The sequence below is a fragment of the Haliotis asinina genome, chromosome 15 (assembly GCF_037392515.1).
Source record: "Haliotis asinina isolate JCU_RB_2024 chromosome 15, JCU_Hal_asi_v2, whole genome shotgun sequence".
NCBI classification, from domain to species: Eukaryota; Metazoa; Mollusca; class Gastropoda; order Lepetellida; family Haliotidae; genus Haliotis; species Haliotis asinina.
In genome coordinates this window covers 11,256,641-11,280,032 of record NC_090294.1, presented here as the reverse complement: position 1 = coordinate 11,280,032, position 23,392 = coordinate 11,256,641, and the positions used below count along the sequence as shown (strand labels likewise).

The window sequence follows — 23,392 nt, the reverse complement described above, 5'->3', positions numbered from 1 at the left end:
TTTCTTAAAATTACTGGTTTCGAAAGAAACAAGACAGTGCATTTACATCAAGGGTTCCATTGTTTCAAAGATGGAAAGTAACCAGGTAATCTGGATATGCTTGTGTATCATTGAACACAATATACATCGCCGGATTGTTGATGTCGTTCACGACGGAGTCGAACAGCACCGTACTTCCTGCCTTGGTGGGTGGAACTCTCATGCCGTGTGCTCCTTTGGTATATTCGCCAGTCAACACTCGAACCAGGTACATGTATTTTTGCCCCTTTGTATCCGGTCTCGAATATGTGTCTTGGGCGGAATAGTTCGCACCAACGGCAAAATACACTCCTTGGCCGTAAGCCGTGGCTGAAATTGGAACCAATTGTCATCTAGACGTAAAAATATCTGTGTGTAATTTAAATATAATCGTTTCAATGATTAAATATGCACAGTACTGCTGATGTTGAAACAGTAACATCTGGAAGGACAACTCATTATACCATCAAATCAAGAAGAACCAGTGAGAGAGTATAGTTTTACGCCGCTTTTAGCAATGTTCCAGCAATATCATGGCGGGGGGCACCAGAAATGGGTTTCACACGTAGTGCCCATGCGGGGAATCGAACCCGGGCATCCGGCGTAACGACCGAATGTTTTAACCACTAGGCTACCTCAGCTAATTACAATAAGTGGCATTAAACTTTTAATCACGAGGAAAATAGTTCGAAATCAGTGACTGTTTTCCCAACACTGTCATCACAGATTCCCTATAATAATGTAAGGTTAATCTGAGTAACTATATAGACATAAAGGTAGTGTACATGTCAAAATATATTGAGAGCAAAATAGTTTGGGAAAGATATGAGGTCATTTGGCGTAGAGACAGCTTCAGAAACAACTGTTTTAGCACAGGTAACGGTAACAGCGTAAACATAGCACTAGGTGTGAACATGACGCATACCATTCTTTCCACAGTAGCTTCTGTTGAAACCATGAGCATTGATGCTGTCAATGGCGTCTGTGCTGGTACCGTGCCACAGCCAACTCTCATTCTGGGTACCTTGGGGGTTCTGTCTCTCCAGCTGTTTCGTCTTGGCTGTATATTGCTGATACAGTGATCTGTTCTGAATGCGCTCCACCTGTAACAGATATACAATAAATGCGGGTACTTCCCAGTAACATAAACTGTGATAGTCAACTTTGATCACAGTCGTTGTAAGTCGTTTTCGATATCTCCAGGGTACACGTTCCGATAAATCTCCACTATATCCTGGATGCATCCACGCCTCAGACCAATAATTTTATTACCTCCCGCCGTTACAACTGAGCTTACCAGTATCAACAACGACAGCGCTTGGAACTGCGAAGGTTCATTCGCAGTGCCACTCAAATTTTGCGGAAATCAAACAGACACATTTGAAGGTCCATTCTTTTGAAAATATGCAAGAACTCAGAGTACCTCTGCATAATTTGTATTGCCATGGATAATCGCTTAGATATTTAATAAAGCTGAAGTGACTTGTGGTTGGTACGCTCAACCTCCAAGCGTAGACACCTGATTGGATAAAAAGCCAGCCAACGGATGTGATAGATTCGTCATGCCGTAGCTATATCCGGGGTATAGTGGAGGTTTATTGGAACGTATACCCTGGAGATAACGAGGATGTTGTAAATAGAAGCGACTAATTCATTCCACATCCGCAGAAATACTCGACTGCACAAGTCTGACAAATGCAGATTGCACAATTACATATTTTGAGTATATGTTTCTTTCATCAGTATAGCAGCTGCACGATATTACTTGTGAACAAATCAAGTCTGCGCCAGACAATCCAGTGATTCACACCATGTGACACGATGACAAAGCTTGTGTTTATAAATCATTTTGATGCAGTGATGATACCAGGTGTTCTGTAAGAATCTCATGTAGGTCAGTACAGACCTGTGAATATCCGGGTTAGAATTGATCTTCACTAACCCATACTTGTCGTAGAGACGACTATAGCGGAAGCGGAATATTGTTGAGTGCGGGATACAGCTAAACCCGCTCCTTCACTCGGGTTCCTAGATGTCGACTGTGTGCAAGTAAAACGACAATTTGCTGTGTCGATAATTATTTTGGCTCATAATTTTCATTCTTCATGATGTGAACGCTCGGTCAGATAAAAGACACATTTGAAACTCGTTTCGTGTAATTCGTATGTGATGAGATCCCGCCAAGTGATCTCTATATATAACGACGGGGGACTCTGGGAATGGGCTTCACACATTGTATCAATGAGGGGAATCGAACCTGGGTCTTCGACAAGAAGAGCGAAAGCTTTAATCACAGGGCTACCCCACCACCCTAACAATTTATGTTATATAATGAGCAGAAAGAGAAGTTAATGACGAAATACATCCGAAACAATATCACAAAAAACATGGAATAGAATTTAGATTAATGGTATAGAATTTGCTTGGTTCAAACTAAGTTAGATCAAGTCCCTCGATCCTAATTTTATAGTTGTTTATTAGTGCATTGATTAACAGATCCTTTTTCACAAATGTCCCGAAATATATTTTTCTCTTTAGATGCATATTTATAGTACAATAAACATTCGTCTTTTTGTTATGATCCTTATCAATTTATTTAAAATTTGCCTAATGAATTCAGTTATTATGTTCATCTAGAGGGAAGAGACCTTCAAAAACATTTTCACTGTCGTTAGGATATGACTATTTACCTAATGAATATGCAACCAATGTGGTTCAATACGCAATCGTATTTAAGTAGGTCAGCGTTTAGTTTCCCTTACCATAATTTTTAAGCATACCTATTAATATTTTTATGTACAAACGTGCTGACCGCCCTTGTATTTGTGTACAAAATTGATGACCCCTTAAGAACAAAATGGGTGACTCCTTTTACAATCACCCCATAAATTATGAATGGTCCCTAAAATAAATACCCATGGGTGTATAATAATCTAAACAGGTTTTCAGTATTAAGCATTTAATAGTTCATATTATGATCCATACAATACTTAAATATTGAATATTGGGGTGATACTTAACTTTATTGTTGGGAGTATTTTGAAAGGGGTTCTTCGTATTTTCCCTTCCTTTCTTTAAAAGCATTTAGAAATTGAACGAACATAAATATATGACACGTTCTTATGGCTTCTTTTCATTCTCCATACGAGGTTAAAGAACTAAGTTCATAAGTTGAATGATTAGCTCTAGAATGTCGTATAAAAAAAGTAAAAACAAAGAAGTTGTTTTCCATAAAAACGTGTCAAGTATTTATGAGGCATTGTATAGTGAACTTTAGAATCCAACAAAAAAACACAGGATGGTACTTCAGGTTTCACGACTGTGCGCAGTTTGTACAGATAGGAATGTCATACCTTCTGAATCGTGGCATTGCTGTTATTGATAGTTTTCATGAACTCTCCAGCAACAATCTTAAACTCTGCATCGTCAGCTGCGACCGGAAAAGTATGAACATTAACATCGTCCGCCATTGACTGCCAATGCGAAGGCGGGTCAAATATTGACTGTTTAGCCTCTGGAAAGCAGAACGTAAGGGATATCAATACATTTCATTAATCACTAAGCCTACACAACCATGACTGGGTACATATTCCTCACACTTAAATTCTACCGCTACACTCATTGCATAAAATACACAAGGGGCGACACTCGCAATTCTAGACGCCTGATCGAAAATAGCAAAGCCCGACTATTTAAAAGTGCGGTTCAAGCAAACTTTACGTTTTTCACACAAACGATGTGTTGGGCTTGTACCCTTGTGTATTTTATGTGAGTGTAGCGATAGAATTTCCTAAACATTCAATTTCCTCACCGATTTCTTTCAAATTTGAAATATATGTAAATCATAGCATCTAGAAACATTATACGGCTGCAAAAGTCGAGATTTACATTTTTGAAAATTATTGTCCAAACACAGATTCGAACCACTGTGGGTGTTCACTCTAAAGTAGTATCATTCCGCAGTTAACATCCATACTGTACATCGCTCAATAACATGTACTTGCAAATTGTAAATGCCATCTTTAAGTTTAATGAGAAGTCTTCATAAATATACTAACAGTATCATGAAATAAAAGCGACAAAATCCTTCCCACACCCTTAAGAACTCTTTGTTAAAAGATGAGTGGAATGTACAGGTGTGACTTAATCATGAGTATATATTTGAAAGACGACTTGTTCACTTTCAGAATATAATCTGTTCTTATTGAACATTATTTGAAGTACAGTTACCTTCTTGCGTTAGTATAACGCTGCTGAATTTCGGTTACTGTTACATAAGATAGTACTGACTTCTTACCCTGCATAAGGTCTCTGCGTATGATGCTATATTTTGTCTTCTTTGCGTTTCCTTCCATAGACGAAAAGTCAATTTCGATCGTAGTCTTCTTGACGTTTACCTTGCACGACTTCTCGTTGTTCCTGAACGCTTTTTCAATTGCAGCATTTTCCTTTGAATCGAAGTCCTTCTTATCGACAGTCTTGTCCTTCTCGAAATAAGCCCACTGTACTGTTTGGGACAGCAGGCTTGCCCTTTCCGTTTCACTCTCTTCCTTCTCAATGTTACGTAAGGATTCAAGGACTTTAATACAGACTTCATCAACCACACTTCTCTGACCTGTCAGTTGTATAACTCCCTTGGTTCTGTCCAGTTTTAATTCCACATCGAAGTTTTGGTGCAGGTTCTGAATCTGGAAGCACATTTCCTGTCGTATGAAATTTCCAGGGGCTTAAAACCTACCTAAAATCTGAGGATGTAGTGTTCCTCTTACAATGCAAACAGTGTTTCATCATTCCCAAAGCATCTGAAAACTGACCTTAGACTGAGTATTCAGATTATTAATATTGGTCTTAAACCTCTAATTAACAGAAATCCACAATGAAAGGTGTGAAGACAGCGTTAACAGAGACTAGTACACAAATGCAGATATGAGGGAAGTCTCTTTTTCGAAACTCAGTTGCAAATTTTGTCGATAAAATCCCTATATTAAATACTGATGCTACCGTGTTTTCGCCAAACGGTATTTATTGCTGCAATATTGGTAAAATGGGCGAAACATCAATTCACTTATTCACTCATCGTTGTCTCATTGTGGCCCATGACTGTCCGGATTAGAATATTGACCCATGTATGTCGTAAGAGACGACTAACGGGATCGGGTGGTCAGGCTGGCTGACTTGGTGGACACATGTCATCGCATCCCAACTGCGCAGATCGATGCTTATGGCATTAATCACTGGATTGTATGGTCCAGACTCGATTACTTACAGACCGTTGTCATATAGATGGAATATTGCTGAGTGCGACGTAAAACATAACTCATTCACTGTCTCATTGCAATATATTTTTGTCTTACTGCCACACTACATTCAGACAGTCAAAAACTCGTTTCTCTAAAGAGAACATCCTAACCTGTTGATCTGTCAGTTTTGGTATTACTGGATCATTATCCAACGTCTTAGTAGACCATTCCTTCTGGCATCGATCTTCCAGTTTCTTGATACCTGAGGCAATGGCGTCTGAATGGTCTGAGAAGAAGTAAAGTTCCACGCTCCCTGGAGCAGCTGTGCCTGGTGTCATGTGAAAGGAAAATAACCAGTTACCTAACAAGTGAATGTTACGAAGAGACTTCAAGTGAAGTTACAGGCCACTGAATGTAGTCAGTGAAGAAGTGTCTATGATCTCATATATTGGTATCCATATGACAATGATGGCAAGGGGCTATTTTTAAACCAGGTACACCACTGTTTTCATGTCAATTTTATCGGTAGGGTGATGACAATATGACAAAGATGAAGAAAATAATTGCAACAAAACAGTTCCATAATCAGTTAACCAATACCGACAACATTCGTCACCACTCGCCCGTTTCCGTAACATCCGCTAGCTAGTCCCGGAATAACACGAGTGGGTCAAGAATGACGGGACTTAGAAATCCGAGATGAAGAGTTACAAACACAAGTACCAAATTAATTCCAACATTTAGGCATTCCAAGCATGTAACATAAAACAAGTTCTTGTGGAGATGAAGCGATCTGGGAGAATGAATGAATGAGTTTAGTTTTACGCCGCACGCAGCAATATTTCAGCTACGTGGCGGTGGTCTGTAAATAATCGAGTCTGGACCAGACAGTCCAGTGATCAACAACAAGTGCATCGATCTGCGCAATTGGGAACCGATGACATGTGTCAGCTAAGTCAGCAGCCTGACCACCCGATCCCGTTAGTCGCCTCTTACGGCAAGCATAGTTTTATGGAAAGCATGGGTTGCTGAAGGCCAATTCTACTCCTGGCCTTCACGGTCTGGCCGATGAGAGATGGAACGTTTAGGTGTAGAAAGAATTTGGTGGCTCTCTTTCCTTATTAAGACACATACATATCACACACAATCCCTGGAGCCTACTATACATACCTCTTCTAAGAGTTAATGTTGGCTTTGGGGTTGCCCCTGTGTCTGCAGACAGTTTCACCTTCCCAGCAAATGCTTTCAACAGTGCCTGCTGGAACACAACTACGCGAACGTCGCAGACGCTTACAGCTCGAGATCCGAATTCGGCAAATGCTTGAAACATCATCTTGGCAATATCTTCAGGTTCAATGCTTTGAATCCCTGTTTAGAAAATTTTGCTTTATAGAACATTAGGTGGTATATAGACATAATGAACAAATATACTAGTAACACTCGTACTGTATTGCATCTCAATTTCAGTTTCTCATACTATAATCATAAAAACACTCTCATAAAATAAGAATGTGTATCAAGAAGAGTTCCAGTCTAAGGAAACTTATCCTCAGTACTTTTCGTTACACTCCACTACTGAGTCTAACAAAACCTTATGGGAGGTCGCGTCAGCTAACCTTTGAGACTGACCAATCAGAATACGAAAGTGGACATTCGCACATACCTTTTGAACTTTTTATCTCGAAAAGGTTCATACCCGAACGATTCTGAATGCTATTTAGTGTACGCTCGCTTCCAGGATATGCACACAGTAACCATGACAGCGGTGAGTAAACAGTAGCTGTAAATGGTGTTTTTGGCAATATTCAAGGATGTCATCTTGCGGGAACATTAGCTAATGGTAAGCATGTCAACAGAAACCCGAAACCCTATATACTGCAGGTCAAATAATTGTGTTATACGTGGATTTTTGTTTGTGGAGAGATCTGTGTCAGTGACCTGAATATTTTGAAAGTCCCTCCGATTCCTAAATAGTAGCCGTTGTCTGATTGGTTAAATCTATTTAACCGTCTCGGTTGATTGGACGGTCATTGGTCGCTCAAAGTTTACCTGACGCGACCTTCTACTAGGTTTTGTTAGACTCAGTGGTGGAGTGTAACGAAATACACTGAGACTAAGTTTACTTAGACTGGAAGAGTTCAGGCGAAACGGTGATAGACATTCTGGGTAGACCAATCATCGGCTCTGGGCTCTTGCCTCCTCTCAGGTAACTTACTGTGGTCCGTGAAGGTCCGGGTTGGATTATTGGCCTTCAGTAACCCATCCTTGTCGTAAGATTCGACTAACGGCGACTATTCGCCCATAATCGAGAGTGGAGTGTTTGACAACTATGTGCGCGTTATATCCCTTTCCTTCTTTATATGTATATGGATACCAGTGTAGGCTTGTTGGACCCAGGATGTTTTATTTTCAGCAATACAAGCCCCTGTGATCGGGTAGTCTGGCTCATTGAATTGGTTGACACAGGTCATCGGCCTAATCTTTTCAAAGAATTGAAGACTCTCCAAACTGCAACCTCTTGCACTCACGACTGTCAGAAGGGATGTAAACCCGGACACTCTCCCCATCTCAGTCAATATGATTGCCGCATTTCTTCAAATTAAGCAATGTGAAAATCACATACTGTTTGTTTTGTTTTACTGACTTACAACCGTAATATCATATATATTCTGATCAAAAGCAAAACGAAACATTGTCAACGAAATCTAAAACTGGTAGCTCACTCATGACGCGTGCCACCCGTCTCCAGCCTAATTATTGGTTACACTCCTTAATAAGTCTAACAAACCATAGTAGAAGGTCGAGTCAGGTAACTTTTCAGCGACCTACGACCGTCCAATCAAACGCGAGACTACCGGACGGATTTAACCAATCAGACAACAGTTACAGTTGTTTAGTGTTTGGCGGCACTTACAAAATTCCCCGTTAACTGGCACTTATCCCTCAAGAAATGAAAATCCGCATGAAACACAGAAACTTGACCTGCAGTATATACGCTGTGGACTTTTTGACGACATAGATATTACTGGCTAATATTTCCGCAAGCTGACACCCTTGAATATTCACAAAAACGCTGCTTTCAGCAACTGTTTACTCACTGTTGATAGTATTGTAGTGCGCTCCATATGCAATCTCACAGGTTACCTGACGCAACCTTCTTCTAGGATTAGTTAGACTAAGTAGAGGAGTGTAAAGTTTTTACTTTGACTGCACCCTTCTCTGGCCACTTTACCTGTTCCAAGAAAAGGAAATGAGACTGACTGAGCACCAGGGAGTTTTTCCGCCTCGTCCAGGCAACAAAGGACCACTTTCTTCCAGTCATTCCCGAAATGGTCGCCTGCTACATGCAGCACATATTTGCACTTTAGACCCTTCGCTGTCGTGCTGACAACACCGTGCTGCCTCATGTCTTCAACTGTTGCACATGAAAAGTAATTAATTAATTTTGTGACATTTATGTAATGCTGCGAAGAGACACTTCACTTGAAAACCTCGGTAGTACCAACCCAGAAAGTGAACCCTGTTACTATTAGTAGCCTTGTTTTAGAATCAGATTATCCGTACCACCAGACTTTGGTTTGGAAACTGAATCCAAGGGTTAGACTCCAGGACCCATCAGTGAGTTAGTGAGTGAGTGAGTTCAGGTTTATGCCACTTTCAGCAATATTCCAAAAACATCGAGGCAGGAGGACACCAGAAATGGTCTTCACACATTGTACCCATGTGGGGAATCGAACCCGAGTCTTTGGTTTGGTGTACGAAGGCTTTAACTGTTAACCACAAGGATAGGGAAGTGGATAAATAATTTTGACAGAGTCACTGAATAGTGTAAACTTAAAAAATTTGTGTAACATGATTCATATAAAGTGTTGAATGCTACATAATACAAAGGTTGATGTAGCTATTCCACGACACAGACTTGAAGCCTTCCTGAAATGTCAGTTTGGCCACACTTAGTCATAGTTACCCGTTCTTATAGTTTTCACCAATGTGTTGCCTTTTGCATCCGGTGTTTTCTTTTTATTCTAAAAATCGAAACTGGCTATACGCCCATTTTGACGTTTTATATTTGGGATTTAATACTCTGGGTGTAACATTTGCATTAAAGATGTTAAAGGGACTGTTATACATCTCACCTTTCTTTGCACATTGTACCTCAATATCTTTCCCACATGCTTTTTTAATAGCACCCGAGACTGCGCCTTTCAGAAATATAAAATACACAACACACGTAAGCCATTGCTCATGTAATGTAACATCACTATAGTCAAGACACATCTGTCCTTTAGTATTATGAAGCATCTCTGTATGCAACATATGCCATATTTGGGATTTCACTTTCTTAGTAAGTACAAATTCCTGTACTTTTTGGTTGAGTCCCATGAGGGATTCGAACCCGCACCCCCAGAGTCAGCACACAAAGTCAGTCGCCTATCCTGCTCAGCCACCGCGACTTCCAAGAGTGTGACTTTATGTGCTGCCGATTAGGTGCCTGACTCTGAGGGTGCGGGTTCGAATTCCGGATGGGACTCAACCAAAGAAGTACAGGAATTTGTACTTTACTAAGAAATTGAAATCCCAAATATGACATAATTATGTTGCATTTGACCACTTTCAAAAATGGCATTGTGCAGTCACATCTCTGTGTGTATATCATGTAAATCCAGGTGGCAGCATCGATAAGTGAAGGGGTGGTGGGGAGGGGCATGCTATGTCACTTTAACTCCTTGGTAGTTTGGTACTCATAAAACCTGCATATTCTTTCAATACTCGCATTGTGGAATGTTTGTTGTTTGGTCTGAACTGATCTTCAGTTACCCACTTCGTTTATGGGGACTTTAGAAGTTGACTTGCACCTTCATCTTCACAGAATATAAGAAGTTGTAAGAACTTGTCATCATTTTTCAGCAACCCTGGCTTAAGAGGCGTTTTGAGCATTATAGAAGCTGACTTGCACGATAACCACTTTAGAATGCCCATCGAAACGTCGCCTTCATAAAGTGAAAGAAGTTGTGTATCCATAAATCTTGTCGTCATTCTTCAGCAACCCAGGCGAATTAAGAGGCGACTCAAAAGGAATAGGGAGGTCAGTCTCTCTGACTTTGCTGACATGAATTCATGTGATTTATAGCAGGACAAAACAGGACATTGAAGTCGCCACTTGAATGTATAATAGCAGCACAATGGGAGCATAATTTAGTAGCCACTTGAATTTATAGCAGCACGAAAGCAGCATAATTCAGTAGCCACTTGAATGTATAGCAGCACAATAGCAGCATAATTTAGTAGCCACTTAGATTTATAGCAGCACAAAAGCAACATAATTTAGTAGCCACCTGAATTTATAGCAGCACAATAGCAGTATAATTTAGTAGCCACTTGAATGTATAGCATCACAATAGCAGCATAATTTAGTAGCCACTTAAAGTTATAGCAGCACAATTGTAGCAGCAAAATACAGGGGACAAACCGTTGATCAATAGCATGAGCATCCTGACCACCCTGTCCCCTCTTGCTACAAGCATGGCTTACTGAAGACCAGTGCTAATCCAGATCTTCACAGGTAGAACATAATGCAACAATAACAAGTAACTCTTCTACTGCACTGTCAGATGGTTTCATATATAGCGTACCTTTGTTGAGGTCCAGTTCGCTGTTGGTGCTGTTCACGATGCAGTCCGTATCTTCCTTTGTAATGTCTCCCTGTTTGATTGTCACGGTGATATTTCCGAACTGTACACCACTGGAATCAGTTATGGTCCCTGTGTGATCTTCGGAAACCTGACTCCTTCCTGAAACAAAAGCACAAAAACTAAGTAAAAACATTTCGGTTGCCTCAAGGAGTGGGAAGAAATACCGAAGTAACCCAAGGCTTAGACGTCGACTAGTTTGACTAGACTGACGACGAACTGAGTTATTATCACAAATCATCTGGGAAAATTGTTTCTAACACCCATAAGGCAGTAGTTAAGACACCTTGTCGGGCCAATCGTTCACGACATGCCCTCGAACGTTTCATGAATTTCAATGGCTGAAACTCATGAAACATTGACCAACATTCCGAAAATATTTCTCACCTGTTTTAGATGTTCTTCTGGGGGTCCCTTGATTCATTGAGTTTACCGATTTCTGTATCTCTGTTGAAACTGTGAGAAACATTGGCTGCTGGAACACAACTACCCGTATATCTGCCAGGTTGGAAGCTTCGGGCTCAAACTCAGCAAACGCCTGAACCATAATCTTGGATATTTCCCGTGGGCTAACGTGACCTGTACCTGATGACGGTGAAAACAGTATAAAAAACAAAAAAACAATGTTGAATCAAAATTAGTGAAAAATATAAATATCAACATGTACATGTTCAATGCCATGAACTCAAAATTAGCCTAATGTCCCAACTGAAAAGTGTAAACCTTGTACGTACCCGTTCCAAGGACAGGAAAAGCAACCGAGTGCGCGTCACCCAATTTCTCTGCCTCTTTCAGGCATATCAGAACCACCTTCTTCCAGTCGTTGCTAAAATGGTCCCCTGCTACATGGAGGACGTATTTACACTTCAGCCCCTTCGATGTCGTGCTGACAACGCCGTTCTGTCTCATGGCCTCAACTATAACAATGATATTCAGTAATTTTTGAATTATCTGCTTTTCACGAAAACATTCACGTTTCAAACAGAGAGGGACACGGCCTTGTCCCCGTAACAGACTGGAAACCATTCGTTGTTGGTTGAAAATGGCCTACATGGAATACCTACTTGAACCGAAGCTGATCACTTCTGTATGTAGAGCTGAGTACCTACATTATTCATGGAGAATCGGAGGTACCCCAGCCGATGACACCTGTATATAAACAGCTGACTACGTACCTTATTAATGGAGAATTGGAGGTACAGCATCTGATGACACATGCATGGGCACCTGTGCGCTGACATTATTCATGGAGAATTGGTGGTACCGCATCTGATGACACATGCATGGGCACCTGTGCACTGACATTATTCATGGAGGTACCCCGGGAAATGACACATGCATGTACAGTTGTGCATCCACGTTATTCATGGAGAATTGGAGGTAGCGCATCTGACCACACATTAGTCACATAATGGCTACACGGGTGGAGGTTCTTGCAATGATGGCGTGTGATGAACCCATTGCTGATAGCCGTGGCGTGTCTGTGGTAATTTTTTGCAAACTGCGAACTTTCATATCCTTAGTGCATGTCAAACTCTGACAGAGGCCCTAAATCTTGGTTACGACAATTTACCACTTCGACGTTTTATTCAGTGCATGCACCTGAATTTCAATGCAGGCATCAAATTGCTACTTTGGGGCGACATGTTTCAGTGTATAATCTACCAGCAAAGATAATTCTTTAAAATTTGAGAAATAGTGACTTTTGGTATACTTTCGGTCATTTTATATTATTGGGAAGATGCACTTACTTTAATTTCCCATTGTTACAATAAAAGACTTATTATGTCTTAAGAGTCGCCTGAAATCGATAATTGAAACTTCGAGGCGAACAGATTCCAAATTTCACTGCCGTATATGCAATGTAAACAATTGCTACGTACATCGAAAACTGTCGCGCAATGTTTGCCGAAATGTTTTCCGTAACAAGTTGTGCGTAGGATATTCGCAAACAGCGCTCCAAAATGTTGTAATCTAAATACGTAATTTTTGAAAAACAACTTGTATGGTAGTTTCCTCCAGGGCTGATAGTTAGTATTACTGAAAGAAATGCATTATAATTTTTTTGAGAAGTGTGGTGATATAGTACCTTTAAAGATAACTATATGGTAAACACTTATGAAATACTTAGTATGAAGCTCCAGACATCTGATAAAATCATTAGTACACAAGTACTGCATGTTCGATTCTTGATATAAACGATGTAATGAGTTCACCAAACTGTCCTACACGTTATTGTCCAAACAAACACATGCTCTCACGTTTCATTTTGCACTGTGACTCCATGTCTTTTCCACATGCTGTAGCGATAGCTGTTGACACAGCACCTGAAACAAAATGGTCCAGATATGCCGTGTGTACAAATCTGCAAATAAGCTCAACATCTTTCGATTGTTTTTGTGTTAAAGCTGCACAATATGAACTCGAATATGGACTTCGGTAAAAACAGTCACACATCTCATAAAACTAAATTTTGAATACAAGATATCTTATATTCACGATTAATTTGGAACGAATTGTGGCGCAATCCTTTCCATAATCATAAATAATGTCATCTAGAGGCAGCGTCTGTTGCACGATTCCTACCATATCTGTTTTCGCTGCCTAAATAATATCAATACTAAATATATCAGATATTAAGACCCATGCTCGCTGGCTTGGTTGGCACAAGTCTGATCACAAGACTGATGTTCATGCTGCTGATCACTGGATTGTCTTGTCCAGATTCGATTATTTAGTTGTGTTACAGCTCGCCGCCATATAGCTGGAATATTGCAGAGCGCGTGTAAAACTACCCTTACCCACTACCTTCCGTTGCAGGCGATCTACAGCTCGGTTCCGCATTGTATTGTAAATTTAATGATATATTTTTTGATAACATGCTAGTTGTAACTGAATGCATGTAATATTCTCGTAGTTTTACTGTCCGTCTAAGGTTTTAATGTTCTAGATTTATTGATCTTTAATATCTAAATTGTTCACGTCACGATATGGCCGAAATGTTGCCGATGTGACTATGATATTAACTCACTCACTTATTCTACCTCTTTTCAAATCCAGCTCAGGATTCGTGCTGTTTATGATACAGTCAGCGTCCTCCTGGGTTATGTCCCCTTGTTTGATTTGAAGGTTCAGTCTTCCAATATGGAGGCCGTCATCTTTCATTTGTGATATCCATGAATCTACAATACATGTTGAAATATATATTCAAACATAGTTGAATAGTTGAATGAATGAGATGGTAACCATTTGGAAAAGTAGAATAGTGCTCATATATTTATATGGCTGTATATAGACATTTAAATGCAATTAATTACATGGGAGGCTGATCACAATGTAGGAATGCCCACGTTCCCACCTCTAAAGTAATGAAAACAGCAACATTAACAACAGCAATAACAATGAGGAGGAGGGTGGCTTATATATACACCAACTTGTATTGGAAATAGAAACAGGAAACCCAATCCACTCTCTGCTAACTAGAGCGTCGATAAAATATTGCCCACAGCATGAGTGATGTTTGGGTGCAATTTGATTATGTGAAGACCTCATGGCAGACCTTCATTGTGTACTATTGCATACTAGTTTTGCTACTGTGCGCTGCACTCTTCGATGGTACAGAAAACAAGTGTCATCCTTGCAAGAAAGATTCGGTGATACAAGGAAAGGCTCTCTGAGAGGCCACTGCATCGAGGTTATGCGCATTTTGTTGGACAGAAAAGCAGCTAAGAAGGCTTTGCTACGTTTGGCGTAAAAAGTGAAACCGAGGGCGATCTCTTTGCAACCACAGGACCACGCATGCGTCAAACTGAAAACATGGAATGCAGATTTTACGAAGAACTTAACGTCACTCCAATACCTTGTCTGTGGATGCCAGGCACAAACACATTATCTTCAGCAGCGGGGGTCGATCCTTTTCAGTACCGACTTCGCCATGCTAAAGTGGTTTGTTCAGGGGTAGATTCATAGTGTTTGGGGTGTCATGGACAATGATGTATATGTGCTTCTTTGGAATAGGCCCAAAGTAGTATCAGACGTTTTCGGACCCGGGCGTTGTCCTTTTTGATAAATAAAAGCGACAAAACCCTTTCCACATCCATAATAAATCTCTCAGAGTTTCACCCGCGATACGATGACAGAGTATGTGCTTATGCATCACAAACAAATAGTGTTGACACCAGGTGTTCGTGAAAAGGTGAGCGTATTAAACGAAATTATGAACATCCTTGAATTTTCTGTACCTGTTCATACAAATGTGATTGACAAGATTCTGGAAAAATACGGATCCTGCTTTAATAGCAAGAACCAAGTTGTCACTTGCTGACTGACATTGGGAAACAGTCCTTATGGATAATGCAGAAGGCGATAGTGTCTTTTCATTCTCCGAAACGCTTTTGACGGGTTCGTCGCACTTTTCGAGGAAAGTCCCGATTGCGTTCTTGGCTGCGTGTAATGGGGTCCTGACCTGACGATGCCTCACTGTATCAGGATCTCAATAGGCCTCTACACTTATCAACTACCATTTGCTTAATTAACAGACATGTTTCAGCCATTCTAGTCAAAACAACTAAGCATACCTTCAAAGCTCTCTTCTTCCTGGAAAGAGCGGTGATCATATGCCACAACTGGCCGGTCAGTTATTTCCCCTGTCTGCACGCGTCTTTCATACTCTTCAAAGGCCTTCATGGTGGATCGGAAATAACACACTTTTTAATAATGCAAAATAAACCTTTAAAAATCACAAAGTGGCATTTCGAGAACCTCCATCGAGTGTCTCAAGATAACAATTTGTATTCCAGATTGTGTAGGTAATCCACAATCAGTTTTGATGTAAGTTAGTGGGTGAATAGGCGAGGAGTCTATGTCACCGTCAGCAATATTGTAGTAACATCATGGCGGGGGACCCTAGAAATGGGTTTCGTAAATTGTACCAATGAGGGGAATCGAACTCGTGCCTTCAGCGTGACGAACGAATGCTTTAAGCACTGGGTTATCCACGACTTGATAAAAGAAATGGCAAGAAGGTACCTATTATGCTATCCAATTCAAGTTTTACAGCCGACTACAGTATAAGGGTCTCTCTTCTTAAACAAAACCACAACTGGTTTCCTGGTTTCTGGTAATGCGAGGGAAATGGATCACCCTCCGTCGTTAGCAGTTGCTTGCAAACATTTGGAAATATATCCTACATCTTCAGAAAGTTAGTTGTGAATGGTAGGTGATGTGTTCAAGTAACTGAATTTGAGATAAAAAATTAAAACCGGCTTAACAATGTTCCAAAACTGGGCGATGCTGGTCTTACAAGGAACATCAGTGTATGTTCACTAGAACTAGTCTGTTAGGACGATGAAGAGACTTTTGAAGGACGCTCCCATGGTGTGGCTCAGAACACGTTGCATATGGTATTCTTAAACAAACATGTCATCATCTTGATGACGTAATACCCTGTTTTATTTTACCTGGATGACTTCTTTTTCTGTGGGATAAATGACCACTTGAACTTCTTCCAGTGACGTGTTCTTCTTCTGGAAGGTATTGACAGCTGTGTACATGGTTTGAGCCACAAAGTTTGCAGCATAGCCCAGGTTCCCAGTCCCTAGCGCTGGAAAGGCAACGGTTTTGCATCCCTCGTCAGCAGCTGTTTGCAAACACTTCACGATGATATTCTGGAGTACCTGCTGAGGTACAAAATTAATACATTTGTACTTATTTCCTTTCCTTGACAGATCAAAAGAAACAGGATGCAAAATGTATCAGTCAGTGGCATTATATTAATAAACTCATAGCTCTATCTTACTCTATCATCGCCAACCATTTCACTATTGCCTAGCAGTTTACTTCATTGTATAACCTTTAGGAATCTCACGATGTATTAAACCGCCTAAACCGTCAACAGAAACATGTTGTAATCAGTACATTGATACTGTATAAATTTTGACTGAAAACTAACAGTAAACATAACAAAACCAAAACAAAACAAATTTCATTCCATTGTGAAATAAAATGTCAAATAAAAGACCGAAATAGATTCTTTCAAGTCGGTCGAAAATACAGGTAGGTCATATTGGAAATCAGACAAACTGGGATTTCTGTTTAAACTAAAGCGGTTTCCGAGGAGATGTTTACAACAGACCATGCTCACAACTGGGACAAACAGGTGATATCTGCTCAATTATCTTCCAATCAGGTGAGCTAAAAGATATAAAGAGACTGGGAATTGTTGACTCCAAAGACCGATTTCACAGGTAAAGATGAACTAACCTCAGAACCAGAGGTTCTTGCTGAAGGCAGACAGACATGATACACGCGACATCCCAGGTTTCCGCCAGAACTGACAGCAACATCTCCTGTCTGTATTCCTTGAGGGTACCTATCCAACAACTCTTGCTGTATTGTCTTCCCTGCAGCTTTAAGGATCGATCTGGACACAGCACCGTTGTTAAGATGAAGGTTGTTGGACGTTGAGTTTATGAGAGCATCCACCTATTGTAATCAAGAACACACCCGTTGCTAAGATCAAGGCTGTTGGGCGTTGAGTTTAAGAAAGTAACAACCTATTGTAATCAACATTACGCCCGTTCCTGAGATCAAGGCTGTTTTAAGTTGACTTTATGAGAGCACCAACATATTGCGATCAACATTACATCCTTTGCTAAGATCAAGGCTATAGAACGTTGGATTTATGAGAGCAACAACCTATTGTAATCAACATTAAATCCTTTGCTAAGATCAAGGCTATTGAACGCTGGATTTATGAGAGTACGAACCTATTGGAATCAACATTACAGATTTTGCTCAGATCAAGGCTACTGAATGCTGAGTTTATGAGAACATCAACCTATTGCAATCAAGAATGCACTATACAGATGCGTCAAGATTACATTTAGAGTTTCAGTTCACAGATCTTATCTTGACTGGCTCACAATAATTTATATAACACGAGGAGCTAGTGGTTCGTAAAACCCGGGTGGCCATCATATTACACAGCCGAGCACTAGGTTTGACGAACTTACTTTTCGTTTAGCAATTTCGCCTCTGACAATGGTCACTTTGCAGCTTTGAGATGTTTTGGACCTATTGGATGATAACGCACCTTGCAAAGAGAAGGAAACACATTCTTGTATTTATGAAAACTGGATATCTGGATGTTCAAGTCAGATGAAAACTGGATATCTGGATGTTCAAGTCAGATGAAAATAGGATATCTGGGTGTTCAAGTCAGATGAAAATAGGATATCTGGGTGTGCAAGTCAGATGAAAATAGGAAATCTGTATGTTCAAGTCAGATGAAAATAGGATATCTGGGTGTTCAAGTCAGATGAAAATAGGATATCTGGGTGTTCAAGTCAGATGAAAATAGGATATCTGGGTGTTCAAGTCAGATGAAAATAGGATATCTGGGTGTTCAAGTCAGATGAAAACGGGATATCTGGGTGTTCAAGTCAGATGAAAAGAGGGAGCATAATGACCACAAGGGGGGCTATATAGCATCCAATCCACGAACTGGTATTAGGATTGGTGATCACTGGATTGTCTGGTCCAGACTCGATTATTTACAGACCACCGCCATATAGCTGGAATATTGCTGAGTGCAGCGTAAAACTAAACTCACTCACTCACTCACTCACAAATGCCTTTTTAAATATCTTTTGGTAACATCCACAACTTCGAGCAGATTCCGACCCATGAAGACCCGGGTTAGAATTGAGATCTAATGCATGCTTATGGTAAGAGACGACTAACGGGATAGGGTGGTCAGGCTCGCGGACTTGGTTGACACATGAAAACAACTGTATAGGGCGATGCTCAAGCTGTTGACTGGTTTGTCTGGTCCAGACTCGATTATTTACAGATCGCCGCCATACAGTTGGAATACTGCACGTGCGGCGTACAAATGGGCCCACGCACGCTCGTGTCAAAACGATGTATGTACATTGCTAAGTGCGGCGTAAAAATAAAGTCACTCACACAAGCAAATCTAAAACATAAAAGATTAAGAAGAATATTAAAAAGTGCTTACGGGCACCACGGGCGACTGGTTTCGGTTTTTTAGCTACAGGAGGGCGCACGTGAGTTGTACTGATGCTCTCTGTCAGGGTCACTCTTCGGTCACTATACACTTCCTGTAGGGCCGCAGTGAACAGCGAGGTGGTTCTCTCATTCGTGTCAATCATGTAGACATTGGTCACGTCACTGTTTGGACTCTCCAGAGTGTAGAATTTCTTAATGGCCTCAACAATGTGCCTGAAATGAGACATGACACTTAGCATGTAGAAAAAAATATTTCTGATATATCAGCTATTTCAAAAGTAAATGCATGCTTCTGCAACAACGTTAAGCATATACAGCTGCAATGAAAGCACAGAGGCCATGTACGTATTTACGTATTGTTTGTAATAAATAGCGGATAGAAAGAAGGTTCTGACAATATGAAATGTTTCAGAAATGTTTTTTCATTACGAGACTATTGTCTGTTTGCGGTGAAAATGCACCGATGAATTTCACTTTAAGCAACAATATTAATAGAATAAAGCGAAATTAGGATTGAAATTGTTATGAATCATCATAATTTTACATCGTTAATAGAAGAATTAAATCTCAGAATTTTATTCAACTTGGGATAAAAGTTGTTTAACAAACGATCATATATTCAAATCACTATTTGGTTTGGATTACAAGTGGTATGCACATTAAATGAAACACCGAGAACAAGTAGGGTTTGTCTAAGATGACGCTTATTACGTACCGCACATGCATGTGTTTAACTGTTCCAGCTATTGCGCCTACCCCATTGTAATACAAACCAATAATAGCGATTTGAAACTATGATTGTTTGTCAAACAAATTTCCTCAGTTGAATAAACTTCTAAGATTAAAATGTTCAATTGGCTAGTTAAAATTACGAGGATTCGCAATCTTAATTTCACCTTATCTGATTTACTTTTTATGTTCACGTGGAAATCATCGGTATGTTTTCACTGCAAACAGACCATAACATGTAATGCTAACGGTTCAACGTGTCCAGCTAGTCCTTCGGTTTGTATTTGGTTGGTTGTTTAACGTAGCACTCAGCAATATGCCATATAAGTCTGGATCAGACAATCCAGTTATTGTCGATCAACAGCACGATAAACGCAACTGGGATATGATGACATGTGCCAACCAAATCAGCTAGCCTGACCACCCTTCCCTGTTAGTCGCCTCCTACGACAAACCTGTGTTGCTGAAGACCATATTTAGTCACATCGGCAATATTTAACACCCGGATCTTCACTGGGGAAATAGTTTTATCAATTTAAATTAACTAGACGGTGACACAGTTCCTCTTGTAATCATGTATGATATACATAAAAATACATAACTCTCACTGACACTAGGACGGAGGCGGGGTAGCCTAGTGGTTAAAGCGTTGTCAAGTCGAAGACCCGGGTTCGATTCCTCACATGGTTACAGTGTGTCAAGCTCATTCCTGGGATCCCTCGCCGTGATATTGCTGGAATATTGCTAAAAGCGGTGTAAAACTAAACCTCACTCACTCACCCATTCACTCACTCACTCACTCACACTTTACCTCACCTTGTTGCAAGATTCAGTGGGTAACCAAATATTCCAGAACTAAGAGCAGGTAATGCAATGGATTTGTATCCATTTCTGTCTGTGTGCTCCAAGCTCAACATGATGGCATCTTTCAGGTCACCCTCCTCCCCATGATGACCACCAGACCAGCACGGACCAACGGCATGGGCGACCATTTTACAGGGGAGACGTCCCGAACCAGTAGTTACGACATCTCCGGCTCTCAAGGTCTTGTTCCTAGCTATGTAATCGTGGCTCTCCTTCTGGATTGTCGGTCCTCCTAATGACAAGAGGATCACAGTAAGGTCTATGTAAAGGTGATCAAATCCTCACAATTAATCGATTGCCTTGTATTCTTTTCATTACCACAGAACCAAAATTAATAATCTTTGATATATGCAGTGGAAACTGTCTAAATCGGCAGTCAGTGGGACTGAATAGATAATCTAGTTTAGACAATGCGTTGGATTGTAGAGCTGATAATAAATATACCCACCAAGGATGGGACTGAGATTTGATGGCGGTGTTGACAACTTGCCGGATTGGACAGATGCCGGTTTGACAATATTTCAGTTAATCATATTTTATACTAATCATATATTATACTGGCATAAATATTTAGACCTAAGATCCGGGTTTGAACAATGGCCTTCGGTAACACATTCTTGTTGTAAGAGGCCATCAACGGGATCGAGTGGCCAGGCTCGCTGACTTGGCTGATACATGTCATCGGTTCCAAATTGCGAAGACTGCTCATGCTGTTGATCGCTGGGCTGTCTGGTCAAACTTCGATTATTTACAGAGAGCCGCCACTCACGTACTGTAAATATTCAGCAAAGACATTAAATGAAACAATGTACATACCCTTATCTGCTATGGCTCTTGCCAGTCCTCCGATGTGATCTAATCTGTTGTTAGCGGCATTGACGATGACGTCCACCTCCATAGCTGTGATGTCACCTATGACAACATGAATCCTTCGTTTGGAGTCTATGTCACAGGTTGCAATAACTCTTGTCCCGCTTGGGCTTCTTCCGTGTGGCACAGAAATCACTGGGGAAGGCCCTGAACCGATCGTTTCGACTCTAACTTTGACAGATTCATCGAATGAAAGTTCAATGATGCATCGAGTATCCCTCTCTGTTAATCCAATAACACTCTTTCCCTCCTTAGAATTGATGAACTTACTGATTCCAGGTTTCTTAAGGGTGTATTTCTTATGAATGACTTTCTCCGCAAGATTCCGCAAGTCCTGTACAGCTTTGGTGAGAACCTCCTGGCACCCACTAACTTTTATCTGTTGTGCTGTCGACTCGTCCAGTTTGCCATGACCTTCTGCCAGATCATGGCTAATTTTTGTCAGTTCACGGTATCCATTTTCGAGTAGGAATCTGTAGATCGGACCAGGCAGTTTCACTATCTGCCTGTACACCGAGTTCTGTTGGATGAAGTTGTGCAGCTCCTCTCTGATCTGATCAATTGTGTTTTCAAATGCTACTACTGCAACATGGGACGCTTGTCTGTCAGTATAAAGGGCTACCAAACTGCCATATTTATCCAGTGTTGCTTTCTCGAAGGCTGCAAACTCATCAGAAGACAGAAGGAAGGTATTTTCTCTGTCAATATTCTCATGATGCTCTACAATCATATCTTTCAACTTTCTCCCTAGAAAAGCGGTATTTTCTTTGGTCGTTGCCATGACAGTTGCAGTTTGGGTCTTACTGTCAATATCCCATACTCCATTGATCTTCATGTCTCTGAATTTGTTCATAATTGTATCCTTCACGTCTCTTTTATCTAGAAACGAAACCAATCTTTGGGAAAGTGTGAGTGTTTGTGAATTGTAGTTCGCAATTCTCTCATACAGTGAAATTTTACACTCGTTGATTTCGCTCACTTGACCTCTGAAAGTCACCTCGTTTTGTTCAGCATTGACAGTTACTTTGAGATCAGTGGGATAACGCGACTTCATATCTGCTACATACCCATCCATTACAAGGAGCTTGAGCTGACGCGGTTTCAGATTTGTAATCCGTTCAGTAATCTCCTTCTGTTTTCGTTGGAATTCATTCTCCACACCTTTTATAGTCGCCTTCACTTTCGCCCCGACTTTTTGTACGTCTGCAGAATGACCGACTACTATCACCCTATGGTCTTCATCACATAGATCCATGAGAACAGACTTTGACTCAGGTATTCTATTCAAATCCTTCCTCACTTCCTCCCAGATCTGGTCCAGGGTTGTATATTCCTCAGTTTGAAAGCGATCAACAAAAGTCCTAAGAAACTCCTCTGTGTCTCTGTGCCAAGACTGCGCCAGCTTCACAGCATCTTTGGCATCCTTGTTAAGCGTGCATGTCATCGTTGCTGAATAGTCAGACAACCATGTGATTTCAGCATGTCGCTCTTTCAGGCTCTGTTTCAGCTTGTCCTTGTCCGTACGTGATGACTGCAGGAACCTACATTTGGGTTTGTCAAGATTTTCTACAGTGAATGGCTGTGGTTGTTTGTACCAAGATCCATCGGTATCCTCAGTGGCCAGTCCAAGACGTTCGACGTAGAGCTTCACACTAAGTTTTGCCCCTTCTACCCTGTGTTGCTTGGAAAGGATTTTATCTATGGCTGAAACCAGAAGATGTATTCTATATACCTCTGCTAATATTGATACCACAGTGCAAGTTACCTGCCACACAAACTTGATGACACAACAGATTATTAGGATTTAGGCTGTTGTTAATATACAAAATGCTGTTGCCCATATTGCTGAAGAGGAATCATGTCTGACTACAGTTACCAGTTACATTTGTCCTACATAATATGAAGGTACTGATCCTCACAGTCGTCTATCGAGCCCGTTAGGTAGGTGGG

At 40.7% G+C, this 23,392-nt stretch overlaps 1 protein-coding gene across 2 annotated transcripts in view; it reads right to left on the bottom strand.

Moving 5' to 3' along the window:
- LOC137265139 (protein mono-ADP-ribosyltransferase PARP14-like) overlaps positions 1-23,392 on the bottom strand; it is a 36,485-nt gene continuing 13,093 nt past the window's right edge. The window contains exons 8-27 of one of the 2 annotated variants that reach the window (XM_067800453.1): positions 21,389-23,146; positions 20,525-20,804; positions 18,969-19,192; positions 17,962-18,041; positions 17,210-17,431; positions 16,408-16,626; positions 15,526-15,628; positions 13,993-14,130; positions 13,210-13,275; positions 11,683-11,865; positions 11,336-11,533; positions 10,892-11,050; positions 9,395-9,460; positions 8,491-8,673; positions 6,429-6,626; positions 5,429-5,586; positions 4,316-4,706; positions 3,372-3,532; positions 944-1,121; positions 1-348 (exon numbers count right to left, since the gene is read on the bottom strand). In XM_067800453.1, the coding sequence (XP_067656554.1) occupies positions 65-348; positions 944-1,121; positions 3,372-3,532; positions 4,316-4,706; positions 5,429-5,586; positions 6,429-6,626; positions 8,491-8,673; positions 9,395-9,460; positions 10,892-11,050; positions 11,336-11,533; positions 11,683-11,865; positions 13,210-13,275; positions 13,993-14,130; positions 15,526-15,628; positions 16,408-16,626; positions 17,210-17,431; positions 17,962-18,041; positions 18,969-19,192; positions 20,525-20,804; positions 21,389-23,146 (5,249 nt within the window). In that variant the 3' untranslated portion in view covers positions 1-64. The remainder of the gene's footprint in view (positions 349-943; positions 1,122-3,371; positions 3,533-4,315; positions 4,707-5,428; positions 5,587-6,428; positions 6,627-8,490; positions 8,674-9,394; positions 9,461-10,891; positions 11,051-11,335; positions 11,534-11,682; positions 11,866-13,209; positions 13,276-13,992; positions 14,131-15,525; positions 15,629-16,407; positions 16,627-17,209; positions 17,432-17,961; positions 18,042-18,968; positions 19,193-20,524; positions 20,805-21,388; positions 23,147-23,392) is intronic. The other variant, XM_067800454.1, reaches the window with a different exon arrangement.